General features: G+C 58.8%; 6 protein-coding genes across 6 annotated transcripts; 3 read left to right on the forward strand and 3 right to left on the reverse strand.

Annotated features, from left to right (window-relative positions):
• Positions 1 to 72: 72 nt before the first annotated feature.
• Positions 73 to 2,482, forward strand: DCS_05125 (uncharacterized protein; the record flags this gene model as incomplete). The annotated part of the gene is made up of 3 exons (XM_040802431.1): positions 73 to 84; positions 149 to 197; positions 267 to 2,482. 3 exons carry the CDS (start codon positions 73 to 75, stop codon positions 2,480 to 2,482), a joined length of 2,277 nt encoding a protein of 758 aa, XP_040657464.1.
• Positions 2,483 to 3,079: 597 nt separating this feature from the next.
• Positions 3,080 to 5,881, forward strand: DCS_05126 (DUF1620-domain-containing protein; the record flags this gene model as incomplete). Its single annotated transcript, XM_040802432.1, has 1 exon — positions 3,080 to 5,881. The coding sequence occupies one exon, from the start codon at positions 3,080 to 3,082 to the stop codon at positions 5,879 to 5,881; it is 2,802 nt and encodes a 933-aa protein (XP_040657465.1).
• A 4-nt stretch (positions 5,882 to 5,885) lies between these two features.
• Positions 5,886 to 6,641, reverse strand: DCS_05127 (uncharacterized protein; the record flags this gene model as incomplete). The annotated part of the gene is made up of 1 exon (XM_040802433.1): positions 5,886 to 6,641. The coding sequence occupies one exon, from the start codon at positions 6,639 to 6,641 to the stop codon at positions 5,886 to 5,888; it is 756 nt and encodes a 251-aa protein (XP_040657466.1).
• A 1,188-nt stretch (positions 6,642 to 7,829) lies between these two features.
• On the reverse strand, positions 7,830 to 9,652 carry DCS_05128 (Ser/Thr protein phosphatase family; the record flags this gene model as incomplete). Its single annotated transcript, XM_040802434.1, has 2 exons — positions 7,830 to 9,435; positions 9,489 to 9,652. The coding sequence occupies 2 exons, from the start codon at positions 9,650 to 9,652 to the stop codon at positions 7,830 to 7,832; spliced, it is 1,770 nt and encodes a 589-aa protein (XP_040657467.1).
• Positions 9,653 to 11,841: 2,189 nt separating this feature from the next.
• DCS_05129 (solute carrier family 35 member F1) lies at positions 11,842 to 13,191 on the forward strand (the record flags this gene model as incomplete). Its single annotated transcript, XM_040802435.1, has 1 exon — positions 11,842 to 13,191. The coding sequence occupies one exon, from the start codon at positions 11,842 to 11,844 to the stop codon at positions 13,189 to 13,191; it is 1,350 nt and encodes a 449-aa protein (XP_040657468.1).
• A 184-nt stretch (positions 13,192 to 13,375) lies between these two features.
• Positions 13,376 to 16,056, reverse strand: DCS_05130 (uncharacterized protein; the record flags this gene model as incomplete). Its single annotated transcript, XM_040802436.1, has 2 exons — positions 13,376 to 15,376; positions 15,457 to 16,056. 2 exons carry the CDS (start codon positions 16,054 to 16,056, stop codon positions 13,376 to 13,378), a joined length of 2,601 nt encoding a protein of 866 aa, XP_040657469.1.
• Positions 16,057 to 17,662: the final 1,606 nt, after the last annotated feature.

The raw sequence follows: 17,662 nt of genomic DNA on the forward strand, positions 1-17,662 counted from the left end.
AGTCGTTATTCCCCATTGTCGCGACTCGGCGGTCCCATCACCCTCTTGTAAACCCTCAACCTTTACATCGTCATGGCTCCCGGAGTACGTTGACTCGCATCCGGCATATGCAAGAATATTGCGACACTTGCTGACATTGAATTGGCAGACCCGACACGCTCGCCGCGGCGGATATGCCGAGCACGACGACTTTGAAGGTGGGCACCGAGAACAAAAGTTCAATCGATTGACAGTCCGTCGTCGCTAACACGCTGGCTATTTTCTAGGCCTCCCTGTGCGACAATGGCGCCAGGAATGGGTGGCGGTGGCCCCGCCGCCGCCGCAGGAGCAGCAACAGTCAAACGACGTCTGGTCAGTTGAGTTGCTGCACGGCATGCCCAAAGACTCGAACCTCCTGCCAGCCCACAGCCTCGAGCTGCTGCGTGCTGCTCGCTCCGGCCGCCTCTACAAGCGACCTCCGCCGAATGATGACGACGACGTTGATGTTGATGCCGCCCTAGCCGAGAAGCCGGAAAAGAGAGAGGATGAAGAACCGGAGACGCAAGGCTTTTCCATTCGTCCGTGGAAGCAGGTACCCAGGAGCGTCGAGGCCTCGACCGTGTCGTACCTCGCCAAGCGCCGGCCTGGCACCGTCACCATCGCAAGCAGAACCGTCGACGACAAAGCGGCTGAGCCGACAGTTACGCGGGCGACGGTTCGCCGCCTCGACGCCGCCGGAAACGCATACACGGAGGAGATCACCCTTGCCCACGGCCAGCAGGTACAGGGCGAGATTGTGGCGACACGTGTCGTCGCCATCAACGCAGATGTGCCGCCGGCACCGGCACCGCCTAGGAGGAGGCCGCCGCCGCCGAAGCGGAAGCCCAAGGCAGGACCAGGCCGTGGCCGGAAGAAGATGAAGATTCTGAACGCGCCTAAGCCCGAGGAGCGGGAGCGGGAGCCTGTAGGTGCACCCCGTCATGAACAGGCAAAGGTGCGTGCTAAGACGGCACAGGGCATCCAAACCCCCCAGGATAGCGAGATGGCGGATGGCGACGACGACGACGACGACGACGGTGACGAAGACGATGAGGGTGCGGCTGAGCAGGAGCAGGATCAGGAAATGCCTGATGCGGACCTCCTTGCGCCGCCTGCTCCTTCTGCAGGAGTTGGTTCGCCGCGGCCAGAGGGCAGTCCGCTGAAACACGTCACACTGCCTCCAGCGGAACCCTCACACACAGCCACGAACGGGGAGCTAGGCATGGATTCCTTACCAGATGCTCAACCTGGACCACCAGCAGCTGAGTTGCCATCGGAGCCGATGTTGCCTGCGCCGGCATCGCTTGAGCCCACGCCTGCCCAGTCGATGTTGCCCGAGCCTGAGTCCCATGCGCCTGGCTCCAGTGTGCCTGACCCTACACCATCGGAGTCATCGCGGCCGGAGCCTACATCTCCCAGGTCTAGCCTGCCCGAGACTGCTGTGCCCGAGACTGAGGTACCCGAGGCTACGGTTCCCGAGAGAACACCACCCGGGTCCGAGGTGCCTGAGCCTGTGGTGCTCGAGAAGCCTGCGGTGACTGGGCCTACGGTGCCTGAATCGCAGGCCGAGATGACAGATTCCATAATGACGGAGCCAACTTCAGCCGTTGTGAGCGATGAGCCCCAGGAAGCTATGGAGCGAGAAGTATCAACAGCGCCGAAAGAGCCGTCAGAAGAGCCGGTTCAGATGACGGAAGATAAATCACCGAGCCTGCCCCCCCCTCCCCCAGATCAAGTGGGTAATATAAAATCACCTAGGGCAGACACAGAATCGCTGCAGCCACTCCTGAGCCAGTTGGACTCTGCCAGGACAGACGACAGCCTTCGACCCGACGACTCTGCCTCGATGCAGCTTCCGCCCGAATCCGCTCCCTCGGACGGTTCCGTGGCGAAGGAGTCGTCTCTCAAGCTGTCCCCCAAACTGTCCCCAATTCCGTCCCCTCGGTCGTCCCCTCAGTCGTCGTCATCCCGGCCAAAAGAGAGTCCTTTGCAGGACAATTCGCCGCCAAGAGGAGGAGAGTCCCCGCGTCGGGAGTCTCCCGCTTCGCAGAATGCTCTGGCCGTGGAGAAACCCCTTCACCCTGAAAACGATTCCCCACAGGTAGACGAGTTACGACCCAGCCATTTGTCTGTGACAGCCGATGCCTCACCAGGAGCCGATCTGCTAGACGGCTTGCTAGGAGAGTTGGGACGCCAGGCATCGGATGGCAAATGTTTGGGGCCGGAATCGGTTACAAAATTAGAAGCCACGACGCCGGAGAAAATGGATGTGCTGTTGGAAACCAAGGACATGGAGCTATCGGAAGCTGCAGGGGATGATTCCGAGGCGGTGGCAGTTGCCGCGCCTGAATCAGAGGCCCCCAAGGTCGCAGAATCCACCGATGCCACTCAGGCCGTGGAGGTTCAAGAGGTCACAGAGGGTCAAGTGACCCCAGAGGCACCCGAGGTCTCAGAAGCCGCATGAGAGCCTAGACCAACGCCGGCTTCAAACAAGGAACTTGCCTAATTGAAAACGAAAGAGGAGGAATGTTTAGGTACGGGCGGCTCCAAGTCATTGCTAGTTAGGTTCAGCCGAGTAGGGATCATTTGAATATGCGTTGAGATCACTATGCACGATAGATTTTCGCGGAGGCCTCGGGACCCTCGGAATTGGTGTTACGACACCCTCGCAGGTGGATCATTTGCCATCCATCCGCTCGTAACAGGACCGAATGTTGTAGATTCCTCGTGGAGTCCGTCAACTCGAAGGGTGGTGACAAGGAGGTGCAGTATCGGGACGCATTCTCCCACCCACGTCGAGGTATTTGAATCAGGTTCGGCCACAAAAAAAAGAGTACACGAAGCTCTATGTCTGTTTTCCCTCATTCCCGGGACTAAAAATACCTAAAATCGGATTGTTATCTGACGAGGGCGGGCCGTGAAGTACGATGTGAAGGACGGCGGCCATGCTAACATGCCCGTCACGACATGACTAAGCAAGGAACCAACGTTCCAACGAGCTCACTTCCTGATCGAGCTCATTTTGACTGCTTTCCTAACCAGCTCCAGCCCAACGATCGAAATGATGCTCCCCTTTCTGCTGCTGGGCCTCGCGCCTCTCGCAGCTGCCGTGTTTCAAGACGAGGTCGGCGACATCGACTTTCACTACTCGCTTCTCGGCCTGCCGCAGCCGGAGACGAGCTTCTTCCACAAGCCACGCAGCGACGACAAGGCAAGCCTGCTCTACACCCTCAGCGACCTGGGCGTGCTTGGTGCCGTGAACCCCAGCACTGGCGACCTGGTATGGAGGCATCAGATCGAGGCCGATGGCACGGGCTACCTAAGGGCACCCTTTGGCGAAAATTGGTTGGCGGCCGCTCGGGGAAACAAGGTCCAGGCTTGGAACGCCCTCTCCGGCCGCAACATTTGGCAGGTCGAGTTTCAAGGTACCGTGAAGGATCTGGAGATCCTCGAGCTCTCCGAGACCTCGCGCAAGGACGTTCTTGCGCTGTTCGACGAGGACGGCATCACTGTGCTGCGTCGCCTGCACGGAGGCCTTGGTACCGTCGTCTGGGAGTTCCGCGAAAATAGCAAGGACACGCCCCTGCAGATTTCCAACAACATCGCCAACATATACGTCATCAGCCTCCACGGCACGCCGGCCTCATATAATCTCAAGGTCATCTCGATCAACACGGCCACAGGCTCGCGCGTGGACCACTGGACCGTTGGCACGCAAGGCGACATCCACGCCGCCAAGGACGTCAAGTTTGTCGGTGCCAACTCGGCCGCTCCCATCGTTGCCTGGGCCACCAGGCCGTCCAAGCTGAGCGTCAATGTTATTGGCACCAAGACCAAGCAGGAATTCAACCTCCATACCGACGCCGAGTCGATCCAGGTCCACGCACCACATCTGGCCCAGTCCCAGCCGCACTTCTTGGTCCATGTCCAAACCAAAGCTGACGCGCAAGGCGAAAAGAGCAACAAAGGTCTCGTCTTCCATACAGACCTCAAGACCGGGCAGATAAATCTTGCCTACGAGCTGCCTTCCTTCCTCGGAGATGGCGCCTTTGCCACGAGCTCCGACGGCGCCAACGTCTATTTCACCCAGGCGAGCGCCGACGAATCGCTTGTTGTGTCGTCCGACTCGCACGCCATTCTCGCCCGCTGGCCCGTGAAGAACACCAGCCCCGTTCAGGCTGTCAGCGAGGTCATCAAGAAGCCGAACGGTGAGATTGCCATGCGCTCGGCGGTTGTCACTCGCTCCGACGACTGGACGCTGATGCGCAACGGCGAGCGCGACTGGACACGCCACGAGGGTCTTTCCGGCGCCGTCGCAGCTGTATGGGTCGAGAAGGGCGAGGGCGAGGACCTCGCCAAGGTTCTAGCCGAGGAAGCTCATACGAACCCGATCTCGGCGTACGTGCACCGCGTCAAGCGCCACCTCCGGGACCTGGAACGTCTCCCCGCCTACCTGGCGAGCATTCCCAAGCATCTGGTCGGAAACATGGCCGGAGCCGACGAAGGCGTTGACACGTTTGGCTTCCATCGCATCGTCGTCGTCGTCACCCGTCGCGGCCGCTTCTACGGTCTCGACTCCGCCAGCGGCAAGATTCTCTGGACGAAAAAATGGTTCTCGAGCTTCGATAGTAGAGGAATACTGGCTGACGGGGATACGGTGACTGCCTATGGCGCGGGTGGTGAGCACGCCGTCTTCAACGCCAGCACCGGCGAGGCTCGCAGCGTCTCCATCGGCCCCAGCGTGTTCGGCACCGCCGTTGTTGAGACAGACACTGGCAAGGTCCTGCTGCCGCAGCCTGGCCCCCCGACGGAGGATCTCATGGTCATCCGCGAAGGGGAAACTATCAAGGCTGTTCGACGAGGTCAAGACGTCTGGCAGCTGCGCCTGCTCCCTGGACAGAAGATTGTTGACATTGCCACGCCGTCGCCCAACCCCATCGCCTCGATTGGGCGCGTATTGGGCGACCGCCGTGTCATGTACAAGTACCTCAACGCCAACAGCATCGTCCTCGCCATCTCCAAGGCTACCGAACTGACCATCCAGCTCGTCGATTCGGTCTCTGGCCAGGTGCTCACGTCGCAGGTGTACAGTGGCGTCGACTCGTCCGTTTCATGCACCGCGGCCGAGAACTGGTATGCCTGCTCCTTCTTCGGTGACCGCCCCGACGGCGCCAAGGGCTACCAGCTTGTCGTATCGGACCTGTACGAGTCTCCAGAGCCCAACAACCGGGGACCGTTGGGGGATGCGGCCAATTTTTCGTCTCTCAACCCTATCGACAACCCAACCGGCGTTGCGCTTCCGTGGGTTGTCTCGCAGGCCTACATCCTCTCGCAGCCGTTGACACGCCTATCGGTCACGCAGACGCGTCAGGGAATTACCACCCGGCTCCTCGTCGGCTACCTTCCCGATGCCCACGGTATCGTCGGCTTGTCCCGCCACGTCATTGACCCGCGGAGGCCGGTCGGACGGGACCCTTCGGCGACCGAGATGGAAGCCGAAGGGTTGATGAGGTATCACCCGGCCCTAGAGATTGCTCCCCAGACGATGCTCTCGCACGAGCGCGACCTCCTCGGCATCGCTGGCATCGAGGCAACGGCGACGCTTGTAGAGAGTACGAGCATGCTGGTGGCCTACGGCGTCGACGTCTACGTCGTTCGCGTCGCTCCCAGCGGCGTCTTTGACATTCTGGGAAAGAGCTTCGGCAAGGCAACACTGGTGGCCACCGTAATGGCGCTGCTGGGCGGCGTCATGTTCCTCACCCCGATGGTACACTTTTCACCCGTTGCGTTCATTGATCACAAAGCTGACAACTTGCAGGTCCGGAGGAAGCAGATCAACATGCAGTGGGGAGCATTTTTGTAAATAGTCATGCCTCGGGCCAATTCTCGTTCATCGTCACGCAGCTTCCGTTCATGCTCTTTGCCATGCCCTCACCCAGAAAGACGACGGTGCGCGCAACGTCGACTGGCGACACGGTTCGGTTGCCGGGCTGAGTGTCCAACAGGCGTCGCATGCCCTCTTCGTTGACGCCCGCGCCAAACGCATCCTTGATGTTTGTGGCCTCCATGCCGCCGAGTATGAGGGCGACGCATGCGACGGGGTACGAGCCGGCTGTGTTGCGAGTGAGTCCCACGAGCCCGTGCTTGGACGCCGTGTAAGCGGCGCCGCCGGCGAGGCCACGGAACGACGCGTTGGACGCAATATTGACGATGCAGCTCCCGGCCTCGGCTAGTAAGTGTGGCATGGCGTGCTTCGTCACGAGGAATGGGCCCGTGAGGTTGACGGCGAGGACCCGATCCCACAGTTCCTTGGGACAGTCGCCTGCGGGATCGAAGCGATCCATGATGGCGCCGTTGTTGACGACCATGTCGAGGCGGCCGAACCTGGCGACGGATTTAACGATCATCTGTTGCACAGAGGACTCGTCCGTCACGTCAACCTGCTCGATGAGGACCCTGTCAGGAAGAAAAGTCTTTGTGTCAGTCCGCACGGTGGCGAGGCGCGCTTCGTTGACGTCGCAGATGACAATGTTGCCACCAGCTGTGAGCAGGGTCCTGGCAATTATGAGACCGAGCCCTCCGCCGGAGCCGGTGACGATGACTGTTTTCCCAACTAGAGACATCTTTGCAGCCTGATCGTTTTGCAGAGACTAAACGCAGAAGGGGTGGTGAATGGCGAGACGTAGCTGCTGGGAGCAATCTCCCCTGGCCTTTATAAGAGCATGTCAGGCTCGGAATGCCAAGCATCTGCGGACATGCAGGCTTGTCGGCAGCAGGTGCTTACTCCTGGGCACACCCTCGGCTGGTGCGTCCGAATACGTGCTTCGGGTTCATAAGTGTCTCATTAGAGCGGCTGCCAAACCGACTTGCTTCCCCATTCGCCGCAGTCTCATGCAAACGGGGCAAACGTGAACCGAGCAGGCGAATTCCCAGCAACTTCATGTTCACAGACGAATGATAATAACCTTCCTCCGACGGGGTTGGAGAAGCGATTAATGAAGGCGCTGCTCTATTATGCACCGTCCTTGACGACTGCCTTGATCTAGGCGGAGGGAGGCAATTCTTTCTTCATTGCATAATAACAGGACTGGACGAAACTCGGGCATAATAGTAGTCCAGCTTGCTGGTACGGAGCCTTGAACCAACCCATCGTCGACGTCACATTCTGCTTTGGATTGGGTTCGGCCCGAACGGGGCCGTGTTGACTGGTGCATCATGCCCACAGTGCAGTGGCACCACGGGATCCGCACCACTGAACCCGAATACGAGTCCGGAGTACGAGTACGAGTACGAGTCTATGGATGTCCTAGCGAGTAGGAGCTGGCCAGGAACGTCGTCAACAATGCAACAGTGCGCAGCAGGCAGTCGATGCGTATTTGTACCTGTTCGCAGATGTGGGATAAGAAAACGTAATATGTCTAGTTTAAAGCAGCAACTCAGTATCGCCTTGTGTTGGGCCTGTCGAATCCTCATGCCGTCCCGTCAGTGATCCTGCCTACCGCGGGGTGCAAATACCAGGTTTGAGTCCGTGCCAGAAGGTGGCTCTCTTGCACAAGCGAAGCCCCCGGGCAACCCCCGTGAGCTCATCGCAGGGCATGCTCGTGCGTGATATTCCCATAGAATGGGTACGTTGCGTTGGCATCAATTTGTTACTGCGCCATCCGCTCCACGGCCGAGAGATGCACCATTATTGTAGCCGAATAGGTTCGGGGAGCAACAAGAAGCGCACGGCCTTCTCCCAAATGGCGTGGAAGGGCAGAATCATCTCACGGTCACGCCGATGCAGTCTCGCATCGCGACACGTCTTGGGCCTAGCACTTCCAGTTCGTCTTGATCCACTCGGCCAGCTTGTACATCAGGGTGCCCTCCATGTAGCCGTGCACGTCGGCCTCGCTGTAATCTCCTCCGCTGAACTTGAGGGCGGGGATGATCCAGGGTGTGAGGAAATCGATAAAGACTACGTCGACCGTCGCCGGCTGGCCGTCAGGGAAGTTAATTTCGGATTGGACGCAGTTGGGGACGGCGTGGAAGCTGATGGGCTTGTGCACCGTGTCGTCTCCGTCAGTACCAATGTCGTCATTGGTCGTGTACCCAGCAATGAGGCCTTCACTCCGGAGCTCGATCCGGGCCTCCCGGTGCGTCTCGGGGGCTTCCTGCTGCGTTTCGGCGACGCTCAGAAACATTTGCTCGGGAATCGTCAAATAGCGCATGTCCATGTTGAGCACCTTGCCGGCGCTGTTGAGGATGCCGAGTACTTTTTTGGCCACCTCGTACGGGACGTCGGCTACGTAGTTGAACCGGTTGATGAACGGGTTCACCAGGTAGGCGCTGTCCCTGGTGAAGGGGCCCTTGAAGATGTCAAAGCGCATGCCGCCCGTGTTCATGAGGGCGAGCCGCGGCTTGCTCTTGCGGGTTTCGTTGACGATGATGTCCGGGAAGACTTCGTCCTGGATCCACGAGTAAATGCTGTCTTTTCCCGGGTATTTGGCGCGGTTCAACCAGAGGTCCTTGGGGGCGCAGCCATACTGTTCGTCGAGCTGGAGGGACTTGCGGGCGCGAGAAATCATGCCGCTGACGCGGACGCCTTCCTCGGTGGGAAAGGTCGTCTCGTTGAGGCCCGTGTGGTAGTGCATGCCGTAGAGGTTATTGTCAATGTACTTTCGGCTAAACTTGACGGACGAGGAGGCGGAGGCGGAGGCAGACTTTGGCTTGAGGCCGTCGACAGACAGCCAGCCCACTGTCTCCATGTAGCGTCCCGAAGCGAGGGAGATGGACTGGGCGTCGTAGCTGAGGGCATCCCGGACGTGGGCATGACCGCCGAAAAAGATGATGGGGATGTGCCAGTTCTGCTTGCGCAGGGCGGTGAAGATGGTGCGGAATTCTTCCATGCGCAGGCCGACATGGCCGATGACGACGAAGAGGTCGGGCTTCTGGCGCATGGCCTCCTGGAACCAGGGCTCCTTGACCGTCTCGGCGACGGGCTGGACGACGGAGTTGTTGGCGTTGCCGGTGAAGTCAAAGAGAAAGCCGAAGGCGATGATGTCGAGCTTCTGGTTCTTGGTCTTGAATCGACGATACCGCTGGGCGAGCGGCTTCCGGCGGCCACTTGAGTCGACGTAATCCAGGTTGGAGGCGATATAGTTGTGCTTGAAGTTGGGAACCGTCGTGTTGTGCTCGCGGTCGGCCGAGTAGGCCTGGTAGAGCTCGTGGTTGCCGATGCAGATGATGTCGACGTGCTGCTGGGCGTAAATGTCGTACTGGAAGAGGCCCTTGGGCGTCGAGGCATCGTAGAGGCCGTTGCCCTCGATCCGGTCGCCCGTGTCGACGAGGAGGAGGTCGGTTCCGGCATCGTCGGCTCGCTTCCGCAGGTGGTTTGAGAAGGAGATGTAGTCGCCCCAGTCTGCCGAGTACTGCGGTCTGCCCGGCGGCTTCAGCGAGCGTCGCGGCCAACAAGGCAAGGGGCAGCTTACTCGCGCATGTGGCCTCCAAGCCAGCCGTGGGTGTCGGTGGTGTGCAGGAAGTTGAGCTGGCCCCAGGTCAGGTCGCGCATCGGGGCGGCGACGGGCTTGACGGCGCCTGGTTGGGCGGCGTGCCCGAGGGCGGCAAAGGCGAGCAGCGGGCGTGGCAACAGCATGTTCCCGTCAGCTCAGGCGATGTTGATGGACGAGTTGCATGGAGTCAGAGGAGAGAGGGGGAGTCACAGGAGGAGGTTGATGATTCTTGCTGTCTTTGCAACTCGGACAATGTCAAATCAGGTGACCACTATTATGGAGGTTGCTGTCTGAGACATTTGCAGAGGGAAGCGGCGGTCCACCGCCCGGCAACCCGCACCTGCATCAGCACCCGAGGCAGGTCGGGTACGGAATACGGAGGCAGGCACCACCGATACAGGTCGACAGGCGAGGAGGCACAAGCGAGGAAGGCGCCAATAGCGCAGGACAGGACAGGCAGGCACGACGATGACGAGTTTGAGACACCCCGGCATCGCACCTGCAGCTACACGCATTACTCAATAGCAGAGGTGTATTATCACACTTATTACACACTGGGACAAGTAGAGTACGGAGTTTAAGTACATGCACATGCAAGTATTACTCCGAACTCCGTATGGAGTACTTGTACCCAGAAATAATGTACAGTAATAGTACAGTACAGACAGACCACTTCAGGCACTTACCTACTAATAAGTACAGTAAGTAGTACTTGCTTTCATGTACGGAGTACTGTGCAGGAATGATGCGGAGTACTTGTACTTGTACTTACCTCCTCAACCAACGGTTATTACTGCGTATTGTTAACGGTCAAGATATTCATTATTAAGCAAGTCCATTACTGTGCCGACTCCGCAATCGGGGCCTCAGGCCAGGCGGGTCAACTGTTGTCATACTTCTGACCACGGATGCAAGAACTCCGTAAGTATCAATACTTACTTATTTACGGAGTACAACTACTACAGTACAGTAAGTACTTACACCTGCGTGTATCCTTACTTGTACTTGTTACTGCTGTTGAGAGGTCTCCTGCACTACAAGTACAGTACTTTGACTTGTACCGCCGTACCAACTGTACTGTACTTACTTACTGTTCTTACCACGAATTACTACCTCGTACCAACGAGCAAAAGTACAAACCTACAGTACTCAAGTACAGTGCAAATAGAAGTTGATACTTGCCTACTACTTTAGGTAGGTACCGTAAGTATGTGCGCTTAGTGCGGAGGACGGAGTAATTATTGCAGAGAGATCCAGGTATTACAGTACTACCTGCTTGTACCAGATAAATGTACTTTGTGTTCGTGAGATAATTCAAATGCAGACAACACTATGCACGTGGATGACTTCTCATAGTGTACCATCCAATGCTTTTGGTTCTCCTGCGTCATGCTTGATAATATTGCCTACCAGGCGACGCGCCAAAGAATCCAAAACAGCTAGTACAAACTGCTCACCGGCTGCGTCTTCCTGCATTCTGACCATTCCGCTCCTAATGTCTCGGTGCCTGCACTTCGGACCGCCCCGTTGCCGTGTACCGGCACCTCTGCATCCGTTCATCGCAGCCTGCATGATCTTCGCCATGCTGTGCCTCGTACGAGACGCGCCGGCGTAGTGCACGTCGAGCAGCACCTACACAGTACATGCAAGTATGTGCAAATTGGCAGATGGATTGCCCATTCTCTGCGGAACCCCCCCCGTCTTCTCTCACTCGCGGGCATACCCGCTGCCCCCCCTCCCCCGATCTCGGATTGCCCCGCTCCTCCACCATCCAACCCTGCTTTTGTCGTATCAAAATCTTCGCAAACAACGGACCGCTCACTCTTGGCAACCGAATCCCCAGCTATCTGTACGTGTACACTTACTTACTTACACTTACTTACAGTGAGTACCATGCTCTGCGCCCTTACTTGTACACCTACACCTACGTACATGTTCGTCCCCCCTCTTCAAAGCACGCAGTACAGACATCAACCGGCGTGCGCTCGTCGGATGTGTCGTGAGCCGACACCACAGCAACAGCAGGCGACTTGGGTCTTTGCGCCTGCGAGGGGAGAGAAAGACTGATTGACGAGGACGAAACAACGATTCATCATCTCAGCGTTTCATCTCAGCACCTCACTTCAGCGACTCGCAGCATTGTCGATATACCCTGCACCTGCCCGTGTTGTTCTTGCGCCATCCTTGTGCTCGTTCGCCTCCTCGTCTCGAACGCAACGCGCACGCCTCATCATCGCCAATACCTTGGCATTCGCCGTGTGTTGCATCGTGTAAGCACCGGCCTTGTCAACCTTGTGCCTTCGGCCGCTCAGCCGACGATCACACCAGATTCATGACCTCGGACATACGGCAGCCACTCTTGCCAGGCCCTTCGGGATATAGCACGCTTCACGGCCACTCGTCGCCCGAATCTTGCGCCGAATCCCACGACGACCTACGGACCGGCGAGCATCCTCGGCCCCAGCGCCGGCGGCAAGACATGTCTGAAGACCAGAAACCCCACGCCGACCCTCCGGCCGATATCCGTGGGCTCGACCCCACGCGCCCCGACGCCGACGACGATGCGGCCGCGGGTCTTCATCTCCTCGAGGCCCGCTCCGCTCACTGGTACTCGTACCTACTGACACCCTCCTTTTGGCTCGTCGTCGCCATCGGTCAGATCCTCGCCCTCTGCATCACCGCCACCAACACCTTCACCTCCTTCCTCTCCAAGGCCCAGTTCAACGCGCCCGCCTTCCAGACCTTTTTCAACTACGCCTTCCTCGCCCTCATCTACAATACCCTCTTCCTCGTCCGCGACGGTCCCGCCGTCTGGCGCCACACGGCGAGCCGAGATGGCTGGAAGTACCTCATCATGGCCTTCCTCGACGTCGAGGGCAACTACTTCACCGTCCTCGCCTACCAGTACACGAACATCCTGTCCGCCCAGCTGCTCAACTTCTGGTCCATCGTCTGCGTCGTCGCCCTCTCCTTCTTCCTGCTCAAGGTGCGCTACAAGATCCCTCAGATGCTGGGCATCCTCGTCTGCTGTGGTGGCATGGGCATCCTCCTCGCGAGCGACCACATGACCGGCGCCAACGGCGGGCCGGGCGTCAACATGGTCAAGGGCGACCTCTTCGGCCTCCTCGGCGCCTCCCTCTACGGCACCTCCAACGTCCTCGAGGAGTGGCTGGTCAGCCGGGCGCCCATGCACCATGTCCTCGCCTTCATCGGCCTCTTCGGCATGGTCATCAACGGCGTCCAGGCCGCCATCTTCGACCGCGCCTCCATCGCCGCCGCCGCCTGGGATGGCCAGGTTGCCGGCTGGCTCGTCGGCTACACCCTCTGCCTCACCCTTTTCTACACCCTGGCCCCGCTGATCCTTCGCATGGGAAGTGCCGCCTTCTTCGACATCTCCTTGCTGACGGCCAACTTCTGGGGCGTCATCATTGGCGTTCGCGTTTTCGGCTACAGCGTGCACTTCCTATACCCCGTTGCCTTTGTCTGTATCATCATCGGCCTCGTCGTGTACTTCCTCTCGGGGAGCGTCCTGGGCGACTCGCGCAAGCCCTGGCTCGGGGAGAACCAGGAGGCTGGCGTGGCGGGCATAGGCACGGCTAAGCTGCGGGCGCTGAACGTGGCCCGTGACGGCAGTGCCGAGGGAGCCACTAGCGTCGGCGCGCTATTCAAGAGCATCGTATAGAGGACGTCAAAGGTGTGTTGTTAACCCAAGATGGCGGAGGCATGAGATTTCGGAATATGCATGTAGAATACAGGGTTAGATGAAACGTAATTGCTGCGCAATTGGCGGTTCAACACTGCCTCCAGCATCAGGTATGGAGGGTATGGAATAGACCCAAGATCCGACTTCGATCCGCACCCCTCAATCAAACGGAATGATTGCCCACACGTCGTTCGCCGTGACCACACTTGTATTCCCGGTTATGGCTCTCGGTGATCAAGCCAACTCGTCGATCATGCTCACTGCGTAGCTGCTTCTCCCCCATAACCACGAGCGTCTTTTCCTCAACCCCCGAAAAGGAAGGGTCACCGGGCCGAAACTTTTCGCGACACCCGACCGTCCCCCGTGGCACAACGGCAGGGGTTGTTTCCGGATCTGAGTCCGGCCAGAGGATCCGTCGAGCTTCCTCCTCCGTCATTGTCGGCTCTGCGGCTGGGGAGACGACAGCCTGCGTTGGAGATGCGCTCGATGACAGTGGACGGTTGTGCGGAGGCAGCTCGCGACACTGGGGCGTGCCTGTTCCGCTCATGTTGCCGACCTCATCACTACCGTCGCCATGATATCCAGCGTCATTACAGTCGTCGTCGCCGCCATCTTCGCTTCGAAGCGTCATAGCATCGGCAACTTCTTGTGCTTGTCGGTACTTTATCCGCTCTGACTCGCTCTTCAGCACCTTGTTCTCAGCGTTGTCATCATGACGACTGTACATGGAACCGGCTCGCAGAAACCTTCGAAGCAGAGACAGTTCGTGCCGCCGGAAGGTTTCGTAAAAGTCATGGCTCATCAGCGCGGCCGCGTGCAGATCGTCAATCTGGTCGAGCTCGCTCAGCACTCGAAGTCGCACGCTGTCCGGGAACCTGGCCGGGACGGTATGCGCGCCGTCTTTTCCCGTCACCACGCGCTCGAGGCCCATTCCCGAGAATACCTCCGGCTCGGCCACGAGGTGCTTCGAAAGTGCCCAACCGTGGCTCTTGCCGCTGATGTCGTGAAGCGTCAGCCCCGTGACGCTTTTGTAAATATCAGTCACAACCGTCCGAAAGGCCGCGCTTGGGTCGCAGACGCCGCCATGGTTTGTGGGGGACGCGGGACTTGGCATGCGATCAAGTACGGCGATCATCTGGGCGAGGCTCCTCGGTCGCGGCGGCGGCGACTGCGGCAGATGCCCCAGCACGGTAGGACGCATAATCTGCGGGAGGAGGTTCATCTCGTTGTATATGAGCATCATCCAGCCGAGGTTAGTCGCATCACAGCTGTGGCTGCCCTTGGGACATCGCGACGGCCATGTCAGCTGCATGGGAGCTGCAGAAATGGGTCGGGTTTCGTTTTCCTCCAGATCGCAGGCAGGCGGGCGGATGTACTCCTGGATCGTCTCGGCGCAGGAGGCGTACAGCTGGTCGACCTTGGCAGAACGCACGGCCCAGATTTTTTCCTTGATCTTCGTCGGCCATGGCTTGCTCTGCAGGTCCTCGTCGTCGACGAGGTTGAGGATGGCACTCTTGGACAGGCGGGTGAAGAGCTGGCGCGAGCCGAAGGCGTAGCTGATGATGAGCAAAGCGTCGGGCATATCTGCGGCGCCCTCTTGCACCCACTGTGGCAACCAAAAGTGCTCGACGTGGAGCTCGAGCGGCGAGGTGCTCTTGTAACGCATGCAGCACTCAGCAATGGCGACAAGCTGGTCAAAGGCGACATCGCGGGGCACCATGTCGATGTGCAGGTGGGCGGCGTGCATGAGCGTCTCCATGGCTCCCAGATGGTTGAGCTCAAACTGCGGCATGCGGTAGAGTCTGGCTTCGGTTCCGTCTTGGCAAACATACTGCGTCGGTGGCGGCGGCAACTGGCCGCTGATGTCCTCGTCCTCGTGCACGTCTAGGTGCACGCCATGGTCGGTGAACATGCGGGCAAAGAGGGGGGACGTTGCGGCGAGCGCGTACGAGGTCACGCGGAAGCGCAAGACCTTGGCTTCGGGGCACGTTCTGCTGAGGTTGGCAAACTCGAGGATGGCGTCGCCGCGTTGGGATATGGCAAACTCTTCGACCTCTCTGTTTGGGGATATGCCCGACTCGCCCGACTGCAAAAGGTTTCGAATATCGTCCAGCTCCTGCTTGACTTGGTCATAGTTACGAAAGCGGATGGAATAGCGAGGAAACTGAACGGAAAGGAGGAGAAAGCAAGGTGAGCGGTTCGTGTCGATGGTCACGGCATGCGGAAGGGAGGAGTACGACGTACAAAATGGACCTCGGCGGAGCGGACGCGGGTAAGGTTGGCGTTGCGCATCCGGGCGATGGCATCTTTCCGAAAACGCTTGTTGTTGAACATGAGGTCGACCATTTCGGGCGTCGCCTCCCGCTCATATCTCTTGTAGGTATCCAAAAGGCTGGTCCGGAAGGCGTCGGTCAGCGTCTCGAGGCTCATTTTCCAGTCGCGGATGGCCCCGAGATGAGCATCCGGTGGTGCGATGGCACCCGTCGCCGCAACCTCGGCCAAGCTGCGGCCGCTGAAGGAGCTGCGTTGGTCAGAAGTGCTGCTGACGGGCGAGCCCACCGATGAGTCGCGGCGATTCAGATCTGCCATTTCATTCGAGAGGGTGCGCGGACGCATCTCGTCCTGCAGAATGGTGGTGCAGAGGGCGCGGCAGCGGTCCTTGATCTTGGTGAAGTCATCATACGCAGCGTCGACGTGGTTGGGCCCGGATGGGGCGGCACGCATGCGTTGGAGGAGGGCCTGAAGTTGGCGGCCATTACCTTGGTCGGCGAGGGAGTGGGAGTCTAGGGAACGCAGGCGGAGGGAGTTACCGACGTCAACATCGCCGCTCTGACCGTCATCCATTCGTTAGAAGAGTCCCTGAGCAGGCCCAAGACGGGATGGATCGAACACGCACGAGCTTTTCACCCTTGTTCGAGAGAGGGCGACTTTTGGAGCGCCCATGGAACAAGGCAGGCCATATCTTGGTCGCACCGGCTTCGCTCCTCGTCCTTTGAACAGTATCGCTCCTCATGGCGGTGAGGCGACGAGCGGCATTGCAGGGTGGCTCAGCTCTGCAGGCGGTGCTGGCCCGCCTGAATGGAGTGCCTCTGTGGGGGAGCAGAAAATGGTATGAATGGTGAACCGACTCGAGGTATTGAGAACTCGCAAGACGCCTCCTCAGTATGCGTCTTTTTGCATTAGCTGGCCGGTAAATGCCAGGGCGGTGTCTGTATGGTGTCAGCCTGGTGCATCAACGTGGCCGTCACTGGTGGTGATCGTACAAGAGAGCGCTGCGTGTATCGGCAGTCGCCTGCTCGGTATGCGTTGTTTGCCTGAGCAGACTGGGAATTTCAGTGCGGACACTGTATGTTGTCTAGGTGGTCATCAATGCGGCCGTCACTGGTCGTGACCATACAAAGGAACGGCTGTGTGTGCCGGGCAGTTGTCTCTTCCGTATGCGTCGTTTTGCCGCAGCCGATAGGAAACGTCAGGGTGGTGTCAACGCGGTGCTAACGTGGTGTATCATGTGGCCGTCACTGACTCTGATGGTGCAAGGGAACCGGCTTCGAGCTTCGGACAGTCGCCTCCCTTGGATGCGTCGTTTTGCGTGATCTGATGGAGAATGTCAAAGTGGTGTCAACGGAGCCATCACCCGTCGTGGTCGTGCAAGGGACATGGCTTCGTGTATCGGCATCACCTGTCTCTGTGCTCAGCCGCTGGGCAGGGGCCACCTGCTGCTCGGAGCTCGGAGGATGACATGAGGGCTGAGGCGCAGTGCAGCGCCGTTGGGTGCCTTGAGATGGAGAGCCGTCAATCGTTGGCCGTTGGCTGCTGGCCGTCGGCAGTTGGTGAGGGTTTGCTGATTTTCAGCTGGCAAGGCTAGCAGCCACTCAGCTGGCCATAGGGCCAGGAGGTGACCAGAGGGCTAGAAGGCAAGTAGGTCAGTAGGTCAAGAGGCCTAGAGATATGCGTGCGGGGGAGTAAGGGGCCTGGCCGCATCTACAGTTGATATGCTTTTTTACTTTACTGGCCTTGGGCACTATAGTTGTGCTTACTATTATTCCTTCATTCTCGTTGTCACTCTGGAGGTTGGCCTGGGCTAAGCTCACGTTCTGCACCTCAGCTCACCTGCCCATGGCCGCCAAAGAACTCCCCCACGCCGGACTCGTACGTCGCTTCGTGCTTGGGAAACGATTCATCTATGCATGTCTACTCAACAGCTGGTATCCGCCAAAGGCTACAGCGCCAGCACCGACCGACCGCGTGCTAAATATACCACATTCCACCACTCTTTCCACGACGCTATGATATCGTCATCGATACCTCTGTCCATGCTTTTACATCCCTATGCCGAGAGACCCATGCCAGATGCGATACCCATGCGAGACGCGACTTGGTCATCCATCGTCGCTCTGCTTCGTCGCACCCACCGCGCCGTCGTCATCGTACACGCCAGCCAGATCCGATA

This window comes from Drechmeria coniospora, chromosome 02 (genome assembly GCF_001625195.1).
Source record: "Drechmeria coniospora strain ARSEF 6962 chromosome 02, whole genome shotgun sequence".
NCBI lineage: Eukaryota > Fungi > Ascomycota > Sordariomycetes > Hypocreales > Ophiocordycipitaceae > Drechmeria > Drechmeria coniospora.